This window comes from Chenopodium album, chromosome 1 (assembly GCF_948465745.1).
Source record: "Chenopodium album chromosome 1, dcCheAlbu1.1, whole genome shotgun sequence".
In the NCBI taxonomy this organism is placed as follows: domain Eukaryota; kingdom Viridiplantae; phylum Streptophyta; class Magnoliopsida; order Caryophyllales; family Amaranthaceae; genus Chenopodium; species Chenopodium album.
This window is the reverse complement of record NC_137834.1, coordinates 2923782-2943658: the sequence shown is the minus strand read 5'-3', so window position 1 is coordinate 2943658 and position 19877 is coordinate 2923782. Positions and strand designations below refer to the sequence as shown.

At 32.2% G+C, this 19877-nt stretch overlaps 3 protein-coding genes and 1 non-coding gene across 4 annotated transcripts; 2 read left to right on the top strand and 2 right to left on the bottom strand.

Moving 5' to 3' along the window:
* Positions 1 to 310: 310 nt before the first annotated feature.
* On the bottom strand, positions 311 to 1570 carry LOC145630801 (uncharacterized). The gene has a single exon (XM_081682985.1). The coding sequence runs from the start codon at positions 1501 to 1503 to the stop codon at positions 658 to 660; it is 846 nt and encodes a 281-aa protein (XP_081539111.1). The 5' UTR covers positions 1504 to 1570; the 3' UTR covers positions 311 to 657.
* A 6170-nt stretch (positions 1571 to 7740) lies between these two features.
* LOC145630702 (uncharacterized) lies at positions 7741 to 9883 on the bottom strand. The gene is made up of 2 exons (XM_081682909.1): positions 9385 to 9883; positions 7741 to 8787 (listed from the first exon to the last, which is right to left on the bottom strand). Exons 1-2 carry the CDS (start codon positions 9877 to 9879, stop codon positions 8575 to 8577), a joined length of 708 nt encoding a protein of 235 aa, XP_081539035.1. The 5' UTR covers positions 9880 to 9883; the 3' UTR covers positions 7741 to 8574.
* A 1579-nt stretch (positions 9884 to 11462) lies between these two features.
* On the top strand, positions 11463 to 11544 carry TRNAS-GCU (transfer RNA serine (anticodon GCU)). The gene has a single exon. It is a non-coding gene; the product is annotated as a tRNA-Ser (tRNA).
* A 3895-nt stretch (positions 11545 to 15439) lies between these two features.
* LOC145630349 (protein FAR-RED IMPAIRED RESPONSE 1-like) lies at positions 15440 to 17805 on the top strand. The gene is made up of 4 exons (XM_081682871.1): positions 15440 to 15483; positions 15604 to 15917; positions 16245 to 17555; positions 17679 to 17805. The coding sequence occupies exons 1-4, from the start codon at positions 15442 to 15444 to the stop codon at positions 17803 to 17805; spliced, it is 1794 nt and encodes a 597-aa protein (XP_081538997.1). The 5' UTR covers positions 15440 to 15441.
* Positions 17806 to 19877: the final 2072 nt, after the last annotated feature.

Below are 19877 nucleotides of genomic sequence, written 5' to 3'. Positions count from 1 at the left end.
TTGGGAAATGGCCAAGTAATCCTACAATTTTTGTCAATAAGAGAGTAATAAAAGACAGTAATTATTTTACAAATGGTAAGTAATGGTAAATAGTGATGAATAAGAAATTTGATTACGGCTTTACTATCCTAAACACTAAAGCACTAAACTAGCCAGAATCTAGTGTAAATTCAAAATGCCTGGCATAAATTTAGTCCCAAAGTTTTTTTCAAAAAAGGTAAGAAAGACATCTCATTTACTAGCAAAACATCACATTGGACATTGGTTAATTTCAGCTCAATTCTTACCTAATCATCAACTCAATGACACATACAACTCCAACTTCTCAAAAATTCATATTAATTGAATAATAATTCACAAGAAATTTAGAAATACTTACCAACAAAAATGACTAATTTTACTACTATTCAAATGCATATAAAGTATACATCCGACCATTTTAACTACCAACATTTAATTGACATTAACAGCTATATCATATATCACCCCAATAACAACACTTTAATCACTTCCCTAATAACCCTTCTCTTAAAGATTAAGAAAATTAATTCAAACAAAAAAAAAATAAAGAGGTTGAAGGAATAATTTTGACTAAGCTTTTTCATTTTTCATTTTTTTAAAAATTTTTAATACTTGGTATTTTTCTTTTTCCTTTTATCACACATTCGGACCCCAAAGATTCTTCCAAAAACGAGAATGAAATAACCCAATGACGTCCGGAAGTACCTTCCTCGCCAACCCTTTGTGCTGCTGCTGCTCTTGTTGCTGCAACTCTTTCTGGGCCCCACTTTCTTCACCGGAAACTGGATGTTCCTCATTTTCTCTCTCCTCCACGTCAGCACTCACCAGAATCTCCGGCGACCCAACTTCTTCTTTCACTTCATTTTTACTACTTTCTTCTTCATCATCAACAACTGGAGAAAGAATCTCCGGCGTTAGAGAAGTAGATGACCCACAAGATTCTCTCTCCTCCACGTCAGCACTCACCGTTTTCTCCTTCTTTCTACTGCTACTTCTTCCATTGTTGTTGTCTTTCTTCTTCTTTGACGACGTCGTTTTCGTCTTCTCCGTTGAGGAAAGGTGCTCTTCGAAGGCTTCAATGGCTTGATGAATAAGCTCACTATGAGGGGAAGAATCCCAGCGATTCCAAAAATGGGAGAAACAATCAAAACAACAACAATCAAAGCAGGGAGATGAATGATTTGTAGTTGTGGGTATTAATGTAGAAAATGATTTTTTGTTGGATTTATTCTTGCTTTTTTGGTCAAAATTTGAGGAAGAACAGTAGTTAAGAGTAGAAGATTTGAGGGAATGAGTAATCATGTAAGCGAGAGCTTCACGGTCTTGAAGAGAGAGAATGGAGATGAGAGTAAGAATCGCAGTTGGAAGGAGATGATTGAGTGAAGAAATTGGGTCATCGACATTGATAGTTGCAGAAGAAGAGGAGGAAGAAGAAGGAGAAGGGTGAACTTTGCCTTTGTTTTTGCTTTTGTTGAGCTTCATGGTTAGTATTAATGGTGGTAAATTGATGGTGGGTTTTTGTGGGTTAACTTTTGAGTTTTGAGGAGAGAGAAAATGAAAGAGAGAGAGAGAGAAGAGCAAGATTGAAGGAATGGGATAGGAGGGGGGCTAAGGACAAAGAGGGGATGGGGTTTGATGGGGTAGGGTTTCTTTTCCTTTTTTTTTTAGGGGTGCTAACTATTGTTCTACTACTAATTTGTTTTAATTTCCTTGGAGAAGAAGAAAATTTAGAGAAAATAAATTTAATTTTGTGTAATATTTTTTGTGATGAGGGAGAATAATACTTGTATTAGTTGATTTGTAAATTGTAACTAGAAGAAATACAATGGGCATTAGCATTTAAGTAAAATGATTTTGAGTTAATTCTGCAGAATGTGAGAGAAAACGTGTCATTAAAAGAGAAAAAATAGGAAAAATATTGGATTGTGTAAATTGGTTTGAGTAAGTTATAATAAAAGTTACGGGACATGTACTTAAAATTTCAACACAAGTGTTCAATTCATAATACATTCAACTTATAATGAAATAAGGACATTGGATTGGATATATTAATGTTTATGAAACTTAGGCCATGTTTGGTAATTGGCTTTTTAATGGTTTTTTGGTTAGCTTTTGACTGTTTTATGTGGTCAAACAACCAAAAAATGTGTTTGGTAATTAGCTTTTTAGTCAGCGAAAAAACTGGCTTTTAAGCCAAAATGAAAAAGCTGCTTTGAGTAGCTTTTTTGTTGGCTTTTGGCTTGTTGGCCCACAAATTATCTACTAAACAGCCAACAACCAACAATTAAATTTACCAAACACTTTTATAAACAGTCAGCTTAAACAGTCAATTTCAAAAGTCATTATAAACCGCCAAACATTCCAGCTGGTCAAACAAGCCAAGTGAACCAGCCAACAGCCAACCGCCAACCGCCAACCGCCAACCGCCAAACAAGGCCTTAAAATTAGTGGTAGAGTCATTCCTGATGATTCAAAAATTGAAACGCATTAAGATGCAGTTCTATTAATATTTCATTTGATACATATCAACATATTTTTTCATAATATTAACTTTTTTTGTTCTATCCTTAATAATAATTAAGTTAATCAATGGTTGAACTTATGCATTGGTAAACATAAAAGTGAAATTGTTACAAATAAAGAGATCAATGGAAGAAATTCAATTCAAGGTAAACTAAGAATGCATTCTTGTAATAAATCTAGTAATATTTATTTCTTTTTACAATTTGTCTATAAAAAAAAAAAAAACTAAATTGGATGAAATATTAATTTTTTTTTCAAAATTATTTGAAAAGGAAGGAAATAATGTGACATTAACTTCAAGGAAAACGAAAAAGGTAAGATAAAACATTAAGATGTATGCGACGTGTCACGCTTGCTTGAATATTTAAGAAAAGGGTGCAACTTACTTTGTCTTTTTTGCTCAATTTGACTTTGACAACTTTTGAGACGTGTCTTAAACCATGAATATCTCCATAAAAAATATATATAACAAAAAAAAAAAATAGGGTATTTGTAACTCGGTTTTGTGTGGTTTGGACCCATCAAACCTAACCACATTTCCTACCCCAAACCTCACTTTATAAAAACTCGAACTGCACCACAAAATATAAATAGGTGTGGTTTGCGGTATAATCACAATTTTTTTAGAAATTGCAAAATCCAATAAATTTTAAAGTTTCTTTTGTATATATTATGATATTCATAACTTACAACACAAAAACTAATTTAATAATGGGAAAATGGAAACTAAAAATCCAACCTTTACGAGGTCTGACAAAAAAAATCCAACCTTTGAATAATCTCACAAAAATCCAACCTTTGCACCCCACCTTCTCCTACAGATCCATTTGACCTTTAACCTATTAAACAGGTAAAAAAGTATATATATATATATATATATATATATATATATATATATATATATATATATATATATATATATATATGTATATATATATTTTTAATTCTCTTCATTTCCCTTCTCACTCTTTCTCTCTCTTCTTCTCCAACAACCCACCAAGGCACCACCCACCAATTCTGCCACCCCAACACAACCCACCAAAACCCCGACCACCCTAGCCAACCCTGACCCACAAAACCCGACCCTAACACCAACCACCCTAAACCCCGACCACCCCAGCCACCCACGAAACTCGACCCACAAAACCCCGACCCTTACACCAACCACCCTAAAAACCCAACCACCCTAGAACCCCCGACCACCCCAAACAACCTAAAACCCGACCACCCCAGGCCCCAGGAGACGGGGAGTGGCCGGGAAGGGGCGGGGGTTGTCGGATTTGGGTGGAAGGGGGCTAATTTGGGTCGGGTTCAGGGTGGGGAGGGGTGGAAACGGGCTGGGGAGGGTCAAGGGTTGTCGGTTTGTGGTCGGCAGGCGGTGGGGAGGTTCGGGGAGGGGGTCGGGTTGGTTTGGGAGGGTCGAATAGGGTGTTTGGCGTGGTGGTTATATATGTTAGGGTTTAGATTCGTAGGGGGTTTTGGTGGTTGGGGAGGTTGCGACAAGGGGTGGGGGGAGATCGCCGGAAGCCGACAACCCCGATGGTGGGGCTGGTTGGGGGTGGGGGTGGGGGGAAGTTGTGGGGGAGGTGGCTGGGGTGGTGCAGGGGCTGGTGGTGGTTTTTTTTTTCTGTTTTAATTTTTTTTTGTTTTTTAATGATTAAAAAAATAATTGACCAATTAATGACTAACACGTGGCACATAACTTACAAAAATTGGTCATCAACAGGTAATGGATTTGTGGGAGAAAGTGGTGTATAAAGGTTGGATTTTTTTTTGTCAGACCGCGCAAAGATTGGATTTTTAGTTTTCATTTTTCCTTTAATAATTACATATCATTCATATATGATATGGTAACATCAGGGTTTTTTTTAAAAAAAAATATTCATAAGTCTTTTATACCCTTCAGGGTTTTTTTTTCATCTTACTACTTTCCGTTTTGATGTATGTGACGTGTGATTGAAATTAAATCCCAACGTGTTCAACTTGTAATATTAATAACATTGAGTATATCAAATTATTTTGGGGTTGTTGGCTGATGGCGGTTTCTCTTAAGTGGTTTGATTAGCTATCTGTCTTGGCTTTTTATGTTGATTGTTTGATTGTTGACTCTGAAATACATATGTTTTTATTTTGTAAAGTTGATTGTTGGAATAGAATGTAACTGTTAATATAAAAAGTTAACAACCTGACACAAAATAGCTGGTCTTGCTATTTTTTTCTACTTTTGGCGGAATAGCTGGCTTTTTAACTGACAAAAAAGTCAAATTACCAGACATAAACTCCATCTATTATGTAATAATCGCAACACTCCTTTTTACGTTTGTTTCATAAGAACTGCAACACTTCTTTATTTGGTAAGGACCTAATACTATTTTATTATTTCTCTTCTACTAACCCGACTTACACTATTTTTTTTTTTTTTTTGTTATTTTTCTCTCCTATTAGCAATTACGAGTAAATTTATCTTCACTAATTTTAAAAAAACCTTCTTTTGGCCCCCATTCTATAATTTCCTAATTTTGTGCACACCTAGGCTGTAATTAATAAGAAAAGAAAGGGAGTATTTTAGTTTTTTAGCCACATCTAAAAGCTAAAAGCCCTTAAAAAAAATGTCCATTGTCAAACAAGCACCATGCAAGGGTTGAAAGATATGGTCAATTTAGATGGTTCAAGATTTGAACAGCAAGATATTATACATTGGATTATATAATATAGAGTAAAACGAGTATAATCGGAGTTGAACTTGGACTCCAGCCATTCTTGTAACATATTTTCAGTGTTTATTATTATTATTATTATTTTTTTTAATAGGATAAATTGAATAAAATGAATTATGAGTCTATTTTGTAGAAGGTGAGTTAAAAAAAAAAAAAATTGTATTGTTTAGAAGAGTAAAACAGTGAAAAGTTTGAATTGTATTGTGTAGATAGGCTTTATTTAATTTAGATGTAACATAAGGTTTTTTTTTTTTTAAAAAAAAATTATTTTTTATTTAAATATATAATAAGCTAAACATGCCCGTTCACCTCATTCTGTGGTTGCATGTATTTTTATAAATAAAACTTTAAATGGAAAAATAAATTATATTGTGGCATTAACTTTAAAGCAAAATAAATTTGATCGATATTGCAAAAGATAAGTAAAAATGTGTTGACAAAACAGATTTCTACTCCATTATATTAACAAGCAACACTCACATTGTATTTATGAGTTTGAGTTGGTATACATCTAACAACAATTTAAATTATAAATAGAATACACAAACCTTAAGGTTATTGACCATTAATGCAAATCGTTACAACATCAAAATATTAATTGACATCCCCTTTTCTTCAAACCGATCTCATAAGGAAGGGCGATAAAAATTAGAAATTCAAATTTTGATTGTAAATATGACTTATTTAAAATGAGTACAAATATATCGCATACAATTGAATACATTTGTTTATTTGTTATGCAATCAGTTTGAATCATGTGAAAAGCTCAATTGACTTAAAAATATTTAGAAATTATTTTTTATTTTTTTATCTCATAAGATATGCAATATAGCTATTGTTTTCTCTATCAATTTATATTGAGTTATCAGAAGTATGTATACAGTTGTGATTTTCATTAGGGGAAAAAAAAAAAGCAACACATTTTCCACCAAAATAAATAAAAATTCTAACATAGTTATGTTCTAAGTTTGATTTGAATTAGCACACTTGTCACTACTTTACCCGAAATGGAAAAATGTTTTGCTACGGCTCTATTTAGGTGTTTATATGCCTTAATCTACTTCAATTAATAGCTAGGTACAAGTTGCATAAGTGAACATCACCTTTCACCTCCTTGCAAGATGAGGAAAAATGCATGTGACGGAAAAAAAAAAAAAAAAAAAAAGGCCAACTTGACTAAACAAAAGCAAGACATCATAAGAGCAACACAATACAATTCTAATATTGTTAACCAAACCTTATGGCTACCTTATACTAGTACAAACACAAGGTGATGGAATGAATAATTGAAGCACTACGTCTACGCCTTTTGAAAAGAATACTACATATAGGTAATTTTTCGACTTTTGATAACAAAGATTGAATTTCACCAAGCTCATTTCAGATATATTTTTCTGATTTGCCATCGATTCATCCTAAAATCAGTTTTCTCCTTCATATATATATTTATTTATTTTTTTTTAAAAAAAAGCAGCACCAAATCACCAATGCCATTTGAGGTGGTCCATTGTAAGTATTGCATTTTCAAAAATACAAGCCAGCTTGCAAAAATTAGAACCGTCCAGAAAGCAATAAGTGGCCTTGGTTTAAACCCTTCTACGCCCTCAATTGGGGCCTTTTTATTGAAAGTACACTTGCAAACGCGTAAAGTACCCTAAAACCTCTTGTAATTCTTCCATTTTACCTCTTAAATCATCATAATTTAAATTCTCATCCTCAAGAATAATACTTCCTCCGTTCTATTAATATTGCAATAATGGACTTTTTGCACTATTCATCACTCTTGTTTGACCATATAATATGAGTTATACGTTAAGCAAAATATAGTCAAGTGGGATCTTGTTGGATTCGTCTCATAAAATACTTTCACAATATCAACTTTTCATAATTTTCACTCTTACACAATTATAGATACTTAGCATATAAAAGGTGTTTCGGGATGTGTAATTTCCTCCTTGTTGCAATATTAACAGAACGGAGGAAGTATAAAATATTACGCAGAAAAAGTAAATAGAAAACGACCAAAACAATAATATAGGATAAGTGTGCAGCCGACCAAGCAACCAAATTAATGTTTTATTTTTTTAAAATATAATTATTCGTTTTGAGAGATTAGTTACTTACCGACTTCAGCCACATTAATTATGTGGCGAATAGTACAGTGCTAATTGTGATCTTATCTACGGAGTAATTATGTTGTCATTTGTCTTATTTGGACATGAATTTATTCCAAATATAAAAACAATGGATTCGATAGGTAAGATGCTAAATTTGCTAATGAGTGATTTGAGTGTTATTAATTCTAAATTTGATGTTAGTTTAAAATTAGAAATTTTCTAATGTAAGAAAAATTAGCTTAGATTAAGGCTTTGATACGTAACTCAAGAGAAAGGGTAAAATGTTCATCCTTTACCTCCAGTGGCGGATTCAGGATTTCCAATCAGGGGGAGCACACTAATACGTAGTTGTTTAAGAAAATTAAAATTGAAATTAAAACCATACTTTATTTTAGAGATTCATATTGAAAAATTCCCACAAAAATGATTAGCAAATCAATAAAACAAGTGATTTTGTTGATGCAATGCAATATTTTAGTATATTGTTTTGCTCCTTATTAATTGACAATGTAATTTTGGACAAGCACACATTTGATCGAGAATTTATTTAAAAAAACAATTACTAAGATATAGTATACTTATAAAAAATAACTAAGATAAAAATAAAATAAATAAATAAATAAATAATTGCATAACGGTATGAAGTATCAAATTAACTACCAAAATCTTAGTATGTTTTCCTTCTACCACTGAGACAAAGACTATCATCTATCATAACCTTCAGCTTTAAAAGATTTATACGGAAATTCTGGGGATCCGTTGATTTATACCCCTTGTTACAACGTGGATCCGCCATTGTTTACCTCAGCATAATATTACACACTCTCATACCTTCTGATTTTGAAATTATAGACTTGATTCATCAAAAGTTCGCTTTTTTCGCTTTGACGATAATAAGTCAAATCTAGTTTGAGGTGAACGGGAAATGTAAAATTAAGTCATGGCATTAACATTACATGGATCATACAATGGACAACCCTGTCCTGTTTTTTGAAGCAGAAATTATTTATCCCACACTTGCTCATTAGAATTTTCCTAACCTGACACTGAACAAAGTTAGTACATTTTTCCAAGGATTGCTTGATTGGCTGATCAACAAGACCTTTGCAAATCACAATCTATAAAGGGGAAAATGGGAAAAGGGAGGTTGAATACACAACATTAAAGTTAAGACAAATGCATGAAAGATTGTAAAATCAGTCAGACTTCTTTTCTGAAGGCTGAGGCGTGTTTGCAGCAGTCCGGCGCTTATCCTCACCTATCTTCATGTGGATCTCGTCTCTTTCACTGAAGTACCTCTCAAATGCCCGCGGAAGGAAACGTGGGATCAAGAAGCACAAGAGGTTGATGGAGAAGTACACTAGGTTAGCAACTGCTAAGCTCCTCCCAAACCAAAACCACGCAACATCCTAAACAGCATACAATGCAGAAAACAATATGTATTAGCCTCCGAAACTTGAAACATAAACTGAATGTCAAGTAATGTATAGCAGTATAATATAAAAAGTCTTCAATCTTTGTATTGAGGCGACCCAAGCCATTTTCTTGCTGCATTCTCATAGATATAGCAGTATAATATAAAAAGTCTTCAATCTTTGTATTGAGGCGACCCAAGCCATTTTCTTGCTGCATTCTCATAGATATACAAGAAGGCAGATACGCACATGAGAACATAGAGTCATTACTCATGTATGAGAGATCACCATTTTTATTATTTTCAAGTAGAAGTGGCCTAAGAATTGAAGATATATAGTAGTCATAAAGCAAGCACTCATCTAATAGAACATAAATCATCTTAGGACAACCAGTATAAATTTGTTGAATTATCACGTTCTTATTGTTTAGTAAACCTGGATACTATAAGGCATCTCCATCTGATGAAGCTATTTGTTAATTTTGGACGTAAAACAAATTACAAATAGGCTTCATCAGGAACGTAATTATTCAACATAGAAAATAGGGTTAGATAAAGAAAGAATACATTATAAAGAAGTCATAGAAGTTACCTTGGAAGGAGCATCGACTTGCAAGGTCTTAGTAATCCAAACATCCTTCATCCAATCTAGTATAACAAAGATCCTCCGAACTGTGTACAACAAGGGAACCAATGCTCTCACTGGAGGGGAAAACAAAGAAAGCCCGCTTATTATGTTCTCGGTGAGTATTTGGAATGAAAGCAAGAACAAATGAGGCGTAGCAGACCTCAGTGCATGATCATCTCCCCTTGCAAATCCTCCTAAGACGTATGCAAGGGGTAAGAATAACCCAATTGTGGTCCCCAAAACTACATAAAGCCGAAAAAGACTACTTCCCTGAAATATCTCCGTTGAGTGAGATCGGATATTGCTATAAGAAGGGAAGGCAAAGCGTGAGAGGGCAATGATGTATGCAGAGGCAAAGGCAGGGAAGATAAGGTCGAGGAGTGGGACTAGTCCACTGATAGAGAAGACCATAATGAAGGCTACTAGTTGGAGCTCTATGACGCGTAATGAACCCATCATTCCAGTAGTGACAGTTTGTTGTTCATTATTTGATAGAAAGGGATTGGTTTCGGGATTTGAGGATGGCATCGAAACTTTATCTGGTCCACTCCCAGGAGCCACAGCTAAGGCTACACCAGACATTGTTTTGATGATGTATTCTGTATTTTCTTTTTTCTTTTTTTTGGTGGAAGCTGTTAAAAAGCTCTGGGTTAAATAAGGAAACTAAGGTGGTGATTTTAGAAAGACAAACCAAGTTTAGCAGACTTGTTCCTGATGCTTTCAGAAGCTGTAAAGATCAAAAAAATCTAAAATCAAATAAAAGGACCAGAAGCAGTAGGATTAGTCACAACCAGCAGACAAGTAATTGCCATTGTAAAACAAACAAGCCAACAACTGTATTATGTAATCAATGTATTAAGCAAACAGGATGAAAAAAAATGTAAATACCAGTATACAACTGACTACCAAATCTATAGCTCCAAATAGTAATATCAGCAAGGATAGAATTAAGCTACTAGTTAGTTATTGTGTGCAACTTTCTTTATGAACTATATAAATTTTAGAGCAGCCATAATGATATGCATTTTTTTTTTTTTTAATTTTTTACTAATTTCCCGGCCTCTTGCCTTGCTGTGAACAACATAATTGAATTGGTAGAAGTTTTTCATACAAGCACTAGCTCACACCAGGGCATTGCACCTACTGGTGCAATCCTTGGTATATATGAACTGTTTATACTTCATACATGCTCCATTTCCACTATTTTTTTTAAAGGTAGCTATGGACTCTCTGTTAAATAGGAATGTTGACCTGTTGTGTGTATATGACAGGACTAATAAGTTAACAGTCCAGAATGACAAAACGTCATACACATTACTACTAATCGTTAACAAATTAAGTGTTATGCTGGACATCATTTAGTTAATAAATACAAACATCAGTGTTTATCTACTACTTCTATATGAGCAGAATGTCAGCTACAGCCTAGTAGAGAGGCATGATGCCCCACGTATTGCTGTGAGCTATTAATATATTCCGTAAGTAATAGTTATGCATTTCATAACAAATACTAGTAGTTTAGACATGAATTGGCTGAAAAACGAAGACTAACGACAAAACTCAAACTAATGCGATCAATTAACATATAACATTAAATACCAAGCTTATCAAGCCATAATTTCCTCTATGAAATATACATACAACTGAAATTATACATGACCACAGACACATAAAAATTTTACCCAACAACTATTACAAAAAAAAAAAAAAAAAAAAAAAAAAAAAAAAAAAAATGCAAGTACAAGTTATCCCACAAGAAATAATAGTATAATACAATACAACTAAATAATTAAATACGTAGTATGTGCGCCGAATAGCACCGCCAAATAATTTTTATTTTTTTTACAAAAATACACTTGTATTTATCTTGACACCCTCAAAGGCTCTTAACTATCAAGTCCATACTAGTATACTACTCACTTTGAAAATTATCACACAAGTATTCATAAAATAAAAATAATTACCAAAAAACGAGGTTATATTGAATGCAATAAATAATTAAATTAATGAATTACTTCGTATTAGATTAAGATAACAAATGAGTCGCTTTGGCCGAGTGGTTAAGGCGTGTGCCTGCTAAGTACATGGGGTTTCCCCGCGAGAGTTCGAATCTCTCAGGCGACGATTTTTTTCCCTTTTTCATTAAATGGCAATTTTTACAAGTTTCAATAAGAATTCCGAAAACATAACTGCACGAAGAAAGCTGACCGGCTTTGCCTACGGCAAAAGATGGAGAGTTTGTGTACGATAAACTATAAATTCATTCGAATTCTCCCACAATTATACTCCTTATTGCTCATTCGATAACATAAAGAAAGCCGGATAAACTAGCTCCAAAGTATTTACTTCGTATATAGCTAGAAGGAGCAAAAAAATTGAAGTTCAAATCAAAAGACATTGACCAAATTTAATAAAGAGACATAACATAGTTATACTAACACAAAAGGAAAGATAATGAGAGTGAGATTGAACTTACTAGTGGAGTAAAAAGATGATGAAGAATACTGCCTATTTCCCAAATGCAATCCAACGTGCGTGCAGTGAGAATGAGGGAGTCGAGAGAGAAAATTAATGGAAAAGTTGGATTTACGCATCACAACATTTCTACGTGTAAGTCTTTTGCAGCAATAGAACTGTGCTTATAATCCACGTGGCATCCCAATATTTTGCTTTTGGAATATACTTTATTTTATTTGGCAAGCTTAATTGATGAGAAGGTGTATACATCATACTCTCTCTATCCCTATTTTTTTGCCCCATTTGATTGTGCGCGGTCTTCAAAATGCGTATTAAAACGTTTATATCTTTATTTTTATAAATATAAAAACATGATATTTATAAAATATACAATTAGACGAATCTAACAAGACTACTCATGACTATATTATCTTTTATAGATTAACGGTAAATTATGGTTAAAGTTTTTAAAGTTTGACTCAAAAAGTGGCAATGGGGCAAAAATAAAGGGACGGAGGGAGTATTAATTAGGCTGAAGTACTCTAAAATAAAGATGCACTCATTTATAAAAGCTAGAACGACCCTCAAAATGAACCTGATCAAGAAGGGCTCTACATAGAGCATAAGGCTCTTTCATAATCCAGATAAAGTGTCCAGACCGAGGTGGCACAAATCTGAATTTCAAGGGGTTGGAATCAATGCAAAGCCGTGTTTCTAGTACACTTACAAAGATTGAGGTTCCAGACCCAAAGAGTTCAAATTATACATGTTATTTTCCTTTAATTTATTTTTTTAATTTTTTGTAAGGGGAACATGTTATTTTCCTTGTATACAGTGTGTTATTAACTTATTATTGTTACCATTGAAAATGTACTATTTTCTTTAGTTTTGGTTTTTACACAAATTTTTGTATGCGGCTGGCCACATGGTGCGGCAGGGGTTAATTATATGGTGTTACTGGGTTTGTCAAGGTTTACTTGTAGGTGTTACTTGATGAGGCTACTTGTATGGGTATTACTGGTTTTGACCTCTGCCGCACCATGTGGCCAGCCACACTGAAAAAGCTCTGTGGTTTTTAAGTTATGATTGTATGTGTATAAATATTATTCTCATGGTTTTTTAAAAAAAAAAATCATAATAATGACATGATTGTTAGTCCAGCATGTGCTGGATTTTTTTTTAAAAAAATTGGATCACAAACTATTCATAACGGGCAGATATTATGTCCGTTACAAATATCGGATTTTTAGTAACGGACACACGTTTTGCCTGTTACGAATAACTACTTATTTGTAACGGGCATGCGCCCATTACAAATAACTTGGCCGCTGCCCGTTACGAATAGATGGTTATGTAACATCTTTACTTGCTCCTAAAGATGAGTTATGATTTTCCAACTAAGGGATGTTTTAATTTAATTACTCCCTCTGTGCTTTTTTAAGTGTTACAGTTTGACTGCCACATAGTTTTAGGCAATTTAATTGACTTAAATAAAATAAGAGGTAAGTGGGGTAGTTGGAGTATTAAAAAATTGTAAAAGAAATATAGTAGAGTTAATATTTTATTAAAAAGTAATGAATGTGAGAGGAAAAATATAATAATAAAAAAAAAGTAGTATTGGGTTTGAGTGGGGACTATGAGAGGAGAGAGAATAAATATATATATATATATATATATATATATATATATATATATATATATATATATATATATATATATATATATATATATATATATATATATATAGGGGAGGGATCCGGTGAGAATAGGTTCTTATGTGAGAACATTTCTAATATATGAGAACAAATCTAAGCCTTAGGATCAAACGATCTCAACGGCTCTAATAAAACCAAACTTTTCATCAATATACTTGTTAATCAGAAAAACAGAGTGAAGAAACTACGAGCTTCAATTTCAATGAGATTCAAGGATTTCGAACACAATTCCGTTCGATTTTTGTCAGATTTCAGCAATAGCAAGAATCAACAAGCTTCATAGATTATTCGGGTAAATAATCAACAAAAGTTCTGTTAGATTTTTCCTTAATTTTTGTCAGTAATTTTCGAATTTCATGGTTTGAATGTTGGATTTTTGTTATAATTTTAGTAATGAGTGATCTTAATTTAGTATTTTCGTTAAAATTTACAGATTTGATGTTCTAATTTTCGATTTTAGTGTTCTGGAAAATTTTAGTGTTCTTATGCGATTTTTCGATTTTTTGCTTCAATTTTTTGCTGCGATTTTGTTTGATTATGTTTGCTGCGATTTTGTTCGATTTACTATATGATTTTGTTTGATTATGTTTGCTGCAATTTTAATTCTTATGATTTTGTTTGCTGCGATTTTGTTCGATTTTCGATAATGTTTGCTTTATGTTTGATTATGTTTGATTATGTTCGATTTTCATCAAGCATTTGTTTGTATTATGTTTGATTATGTGGAGTGCTTTTTTCTTTGATGTGGAATTTATTAAACTTAATTGCTTGGATTGAATTTATTTTTGCAGGTTCATTATATTAGGTTGACAATTATGGATGAACAAGCAAATAATGAAGCAGGTTTTTTTTTTTTTTTTTTTTTTATAACTTGGATGTTTTTATGTACAACATGTTCCAAAATCATAGAACATGGTTGAAAATTTTAGAACATGTGTGTATAAAATTAGAACATGTTGGTAGGAAAGCAAGGGAAAGTAATAAATGAGAATGTAGATGAGTGAAATTTGATAAATAATTTGGATCATTTGATAAATAATTTAGAACAAATGAGTAAAATTTTGGAACATGTTTTGATTTTTCTAATGGGATGTCTAAAATCATGTGTTCTAAATATTTGATCATGTGTTCTATAGTTTTAGTCTAATGTTCCAAATTATGCTGTAAATAATTAAGTAAACTTTAGTCTTAAATCTATGCTCTAAATAATGTCTTCTGTTCTGATTTAATCATGTGTTCGAAATACTAAATCATATGTTCTAAAATTTTATTCATTTGTTCTAAAATTTGTTTAACTTGTTAAAATTACTTTTGTGCAGAAATAATTAACAACGACGAACAACTTGATAATGTTTCTAATGCCAATGCAAGTGTGCCAGCTACTCCTACAGTAGTACCTATATTAACTCCCGGAGGAACAAAAGAATGGTTTCCTATGTGCCGCAATGAGTTAAAACCTGCAATAGGAATGAAATTTAATAGTGTTGATGAGGGTGTTGAATTTTATAAGTCATATGCACTTGCTGCTGGTTTTAACACTAGGAAGTCTACCAGTAAAAGGCATACAGAGAAAAAATTGGCATTCCAATATGTCTTATGCAACAAACAGGGTTTCAAGGAGAAGAAAAAGCCTATTGCGGAGAGTATTTTAAATGATAAAGAAGGACAAAGCAAGGAAGGCAAGATTTCAATAACAAGAAAAAGATTAGTCACTCGTGTTGGGTGCAGAGCTCTAATGGTTCTAAAACATTGTGAAGATGAAAAGTATATAGTGACACAGTTCCACGAAGGACATACTCATCCCCTCTACACACCAAGTTGTAATCTATTTCAAAAAGAAGGAAGAAAGATGAACATTTTGCACAAAAAAATGATTGTTGATAACTCTAAGGTAACTCTTTCATAAATTTTTACAGTGCGTTCTAAAATTTTACTCATATGTTCTAAAATATTATTCACATGTTCCAAAAGTTTCTTAATATGTTCTAAAACTTTTTTGTGCCTATAATAGGTGAATATTGGCCCTGTAAAAACTTTTCGAATCATGAAGGAAATACTTGGAGGTTATGATAATGTTGGAGCTTCCAAGCAAGATTTTAAAAATTTTCACAGAGATTTAAAAACATTTATTCAAGGTTCCGATGCTCAAATGTTTGTAGACAATTTCACAAAGAAAAAGTTGATGTGGAGTGCTTTTTTTTTTGAGTTTGAAGTTGATGATGATTCTTGTCTTTCTAGAGCTCTTTGGGCGGACCCTATTTGTAAAAAAAATTATGCTCTCTTCGGCGATATGATATCATTTGACACCACTTACCAAACTAACAGGTGATTCATATAATTCACGTGTCTTATTTTCTGAATTATGTTTTGAACATTCTAAAAATTGCTTCTACTGTTCTAAATTTTAAGTCTAATGTTCTAAATTATGTTTTATATGCTCATAAGATTTAGCAACTAACTTTTCATTCAAATGTTTGAATAGTGATTCTTATGTTCCAATTACAATTAAGTAAAATATTAATCTTGTGTTCTAAAATTTTAATCATATGTTCTAAATTTTTATTCACATGTTCTAAATTTTTATTCACATGTTCTAAAACGGTAGTGCTATATTTTGTATGTAATGAAATTTGATCTTCATGTTCTAAACAGGTACAACATGGTATTTACTCCTTTTACAGGAGTTGATCATCACAAGAGTTGTATCACTTTTGCGGCTGGTTTCATAGCAAAGGAAGATACTGAATCATTTGAGTGGCTTTTCAAAACATTTCTTAAGGCAATGGGCAATAATGAACCTAATTGTCTGATCACAGATCAAGATCCAGCTATGAAAATTGCTGTTAGTAGAGTGTTTCAAAAATCTGAACATCGATTCTGTATGTGGCATATAATGAAAAAGTTGCCAGATAAAGTAGGGCGAGCGATCACAAAGGAGGAAACAGGATTCCTGAAAAAAATATGTGCCTGTGTTTGGCATCTTGAAATTGAGCCGGCTGAGTTTGAAGAAAGGTGGAATAAGGTGATGGTTGAGTTTGAATTGGAAGTTAATGAGTGGTTGTGTTATATGTACGAGATAAGGGATAAGTGGATCCCGGCATATTTCAGAGATGTGTTCCTGGGAGGAATAATGCGTACCACGTCAAGATCAGAAAGTGAAAATAACTTTTTTTGCTCCTTTATCAATCCTCACGTGTCACTTGTTGAGTTTTACATGAGATATGGAGCTGCAATTGATGCCCAGAGACACACTCAAGGTCAAAACGACAATGATTCAAAGCACAAATACCCAGAGTGCAAGACACCACTAGGGATAGAAAAGTATGCCTCAACCATATACACTATTTCTGTTTTTTATGATTTCCAATATGAGGTAGAAATGGCTTGTTTTGCTTGTGGGTGTGAAGAGTTTAAGAGAGAAAATGGATTAGAAATTGCAAAAGTAAGTGAAGGGGGTCGGAGTAGAACATTTGATGTTGTGTTTAATCCGACTAACCAAGAGACAACATGTTCTTGCAAGTTGTTTTATAGGCAAGGCATTCCATGCAGGCACATGGTTTGGGTTTGGAAAGCAAAACGGTTTGAAATTATTCCTGAGCAATATATTCTAAACAGATGGACTACTATGGCAACAAAAAGACCAATATTTGACCTAGGAGGAAATCTGTTGGAACAATGTGCCAATATAATCGACAAGAAAAAGTTGTTGAATGAGTTGTGGTCAGAGATACATAATTGTGTTAGTTTGGCAGAAGGTGTCGATGAAGATATTAAAGACCTTGTGATTAATCTTCGAGGATTGAGGTTGGATTTGGAAGCTAAAAGAAATGCAAGAAGTAATGGTGAAAGGAATGCTACTAACAAAGAAAAAGACATAGAACTATTAATTGGAGCTAGTCTTCCAAGAGAAATATCTATCAAACCTCCAAAAATTTCGAAGAACAAAGGTACAGGAGTTCATTTGTCAAATGTTGAAACAAGATCTGTAGAGACTTCAAATGTTGAAACAAGATCTGTAGAGACTTCAAATAATGTTGAAACAAGATCTGTAGAGACTTCAAATAATGTTGAAACAAGATCTGGAAGTGGGAAAAGACTAAAGGGGGACAAAGAAAAGGCAGTAGAACAAAATCAGAAAAAAAAGAGGTTATGCAAAGGTTGTGGGGAATTGAGTCACCACGATATTCGAAATTGTCCAAAAAAAGTTAGATGATAGTTAATAATTTTGGAACATTTTTTTGAATTTGTGTATTGAATAACACTTTTTTCTATTATAGAAATGATTACAGTTTGGAACTTGTGAGTTTAATTTAGAACATATGTAATAAAATTTAGAACATATGTACTAAAATTTTATTACATATGACTAAAATTTTAGAATATATGAGTTATAATTAGTAATCATGTGTGGTGTATGGTTCTAATGCGATTTCAAAATTTTGATTTAGACCATATGATTAAAATTAATCACTTAAATTCTTAGTTCTTAAATAAATGAGTAATATTTTGACAATAGTATTTAGAGCATATGATTAAAACTTTAGAACATATGACTAAAAATTTAGAACATATGAATAAAAATTTAGAACATATGAAATTATAGAGCATATGACTAAATGTTTAGAACATATCACTAAAAATTTAGAACATATGAGTTATAATTAGTATTTTGATCACAAGAAAGACAAGTCAAGCTTATATATTCGAATACAACCTTTTAGATAAATAGGCTTACAATTTAAAGTACTATACAAAATTCTACAACTATTTCTAAAATTAGTAATCATGTGTGGTGTATGGTTCCAATGCGATTTCAAAATTTTGATTTAGACCATATGATTAAAATTAATCACTTAAAATCTTAGTTCTTAAATACATGAGTAATATTTTGACAATAGTATTTAGAGCATATGATTAAAACTTTAGAGCATATGACTAAAAACTTTAGAACATATGAATAAAAATTTAGAACATATGAATAAAAATTTAGAACATATGAATAAAAATTTAGAACATATGAATTATAATTAGTATTTAGAGCATATGACTAAATGTTTAGAACATATCACTAAAAATTTAGAACATATGAGTTATAATTAGTAATTTGATCACAAGAAAGACAAGTCAAGCTTATATATTCGAATACAACCTTTTAGAAAAATAGGCTTACAATTTAAAGTACTATACAAAATTCTACATGCTATTTCTAAAATTATATTACAAACTATTTTCTTTAGCCCATTTCCGTGATCTTGAAGTAATCTCATGATGTAGCTCATTTTCCTTGTGTGATAATATCTTAGCACAAAAATCCACCCTCAATTTCTTCATTTGATTGATCTGCAATATAATAAGATAAAATCATTAGACTTTGGTATCCGCTATCTCACTTTTTACATCATTATAAAATAAAAAAATAAATAAGATTTACACAATTTGGAACATATGTGTAAATTTTAGAACATATGTATAAAAATTTAGAACATATGTATAAAAATTTAGAACATATGAACATGAGTATTACTATAAAACAAACTTACATCATTCAATTTTATTCCGCTATCCCAATTGGTATCTTTCTCACCATGATAGGTTTCCATGTGTTTAAGCAAAAACACGCCACAATCATCATTGTTATCATTTGTCCTCCAACTCATTTTTAACGTCCTAGTTTTGAAACTAGAAACCTCTTGATCGCATTTTGATCTCTTGGTTGACAAGAACATGGCAAAAGCCCTCAACTAAAATTAAACATTAAAATAAGTATTAGAAAATATTAAGAATGTATAAGTACTATTTGGAACATGAAATTTTTTAAAAAATCTGATTTAGAACATATGAGTATAATTTTAGTACATCTGAGCTAAACTTTAGAACACTGAAATAAAAGTTTAGAAAATATAATTCTAAGCACAAGTAAATGAGACAGATAGATATTACCAAATTCTTCGGTTTGTTTTTGTATTTGTGCCAAAAAGAATTTTTATATTCCAAATATCTGTTGTCAATCACGTCGAGAGTCTTGCTGAGAAAATTCACACAAAGCAGGTAATAATGTGATGAAGATGCAACTGGAAAAAATACCTGCATATAATAATAGATCATGAAATCGACATAAGAAAAAAAGAAGAAAGCTTATAAAGAATCTATATTCGAATTCTTTTGGATTTCTTAATGTCTTACCAAGTGAACTCTATCAAAGTTTTGCACTTTACAGTGCTTCATCTCTTTATCCAACCTTTCAAATAAAGTATGATATCTATCTTGAATTTTCACAGTTGGAGA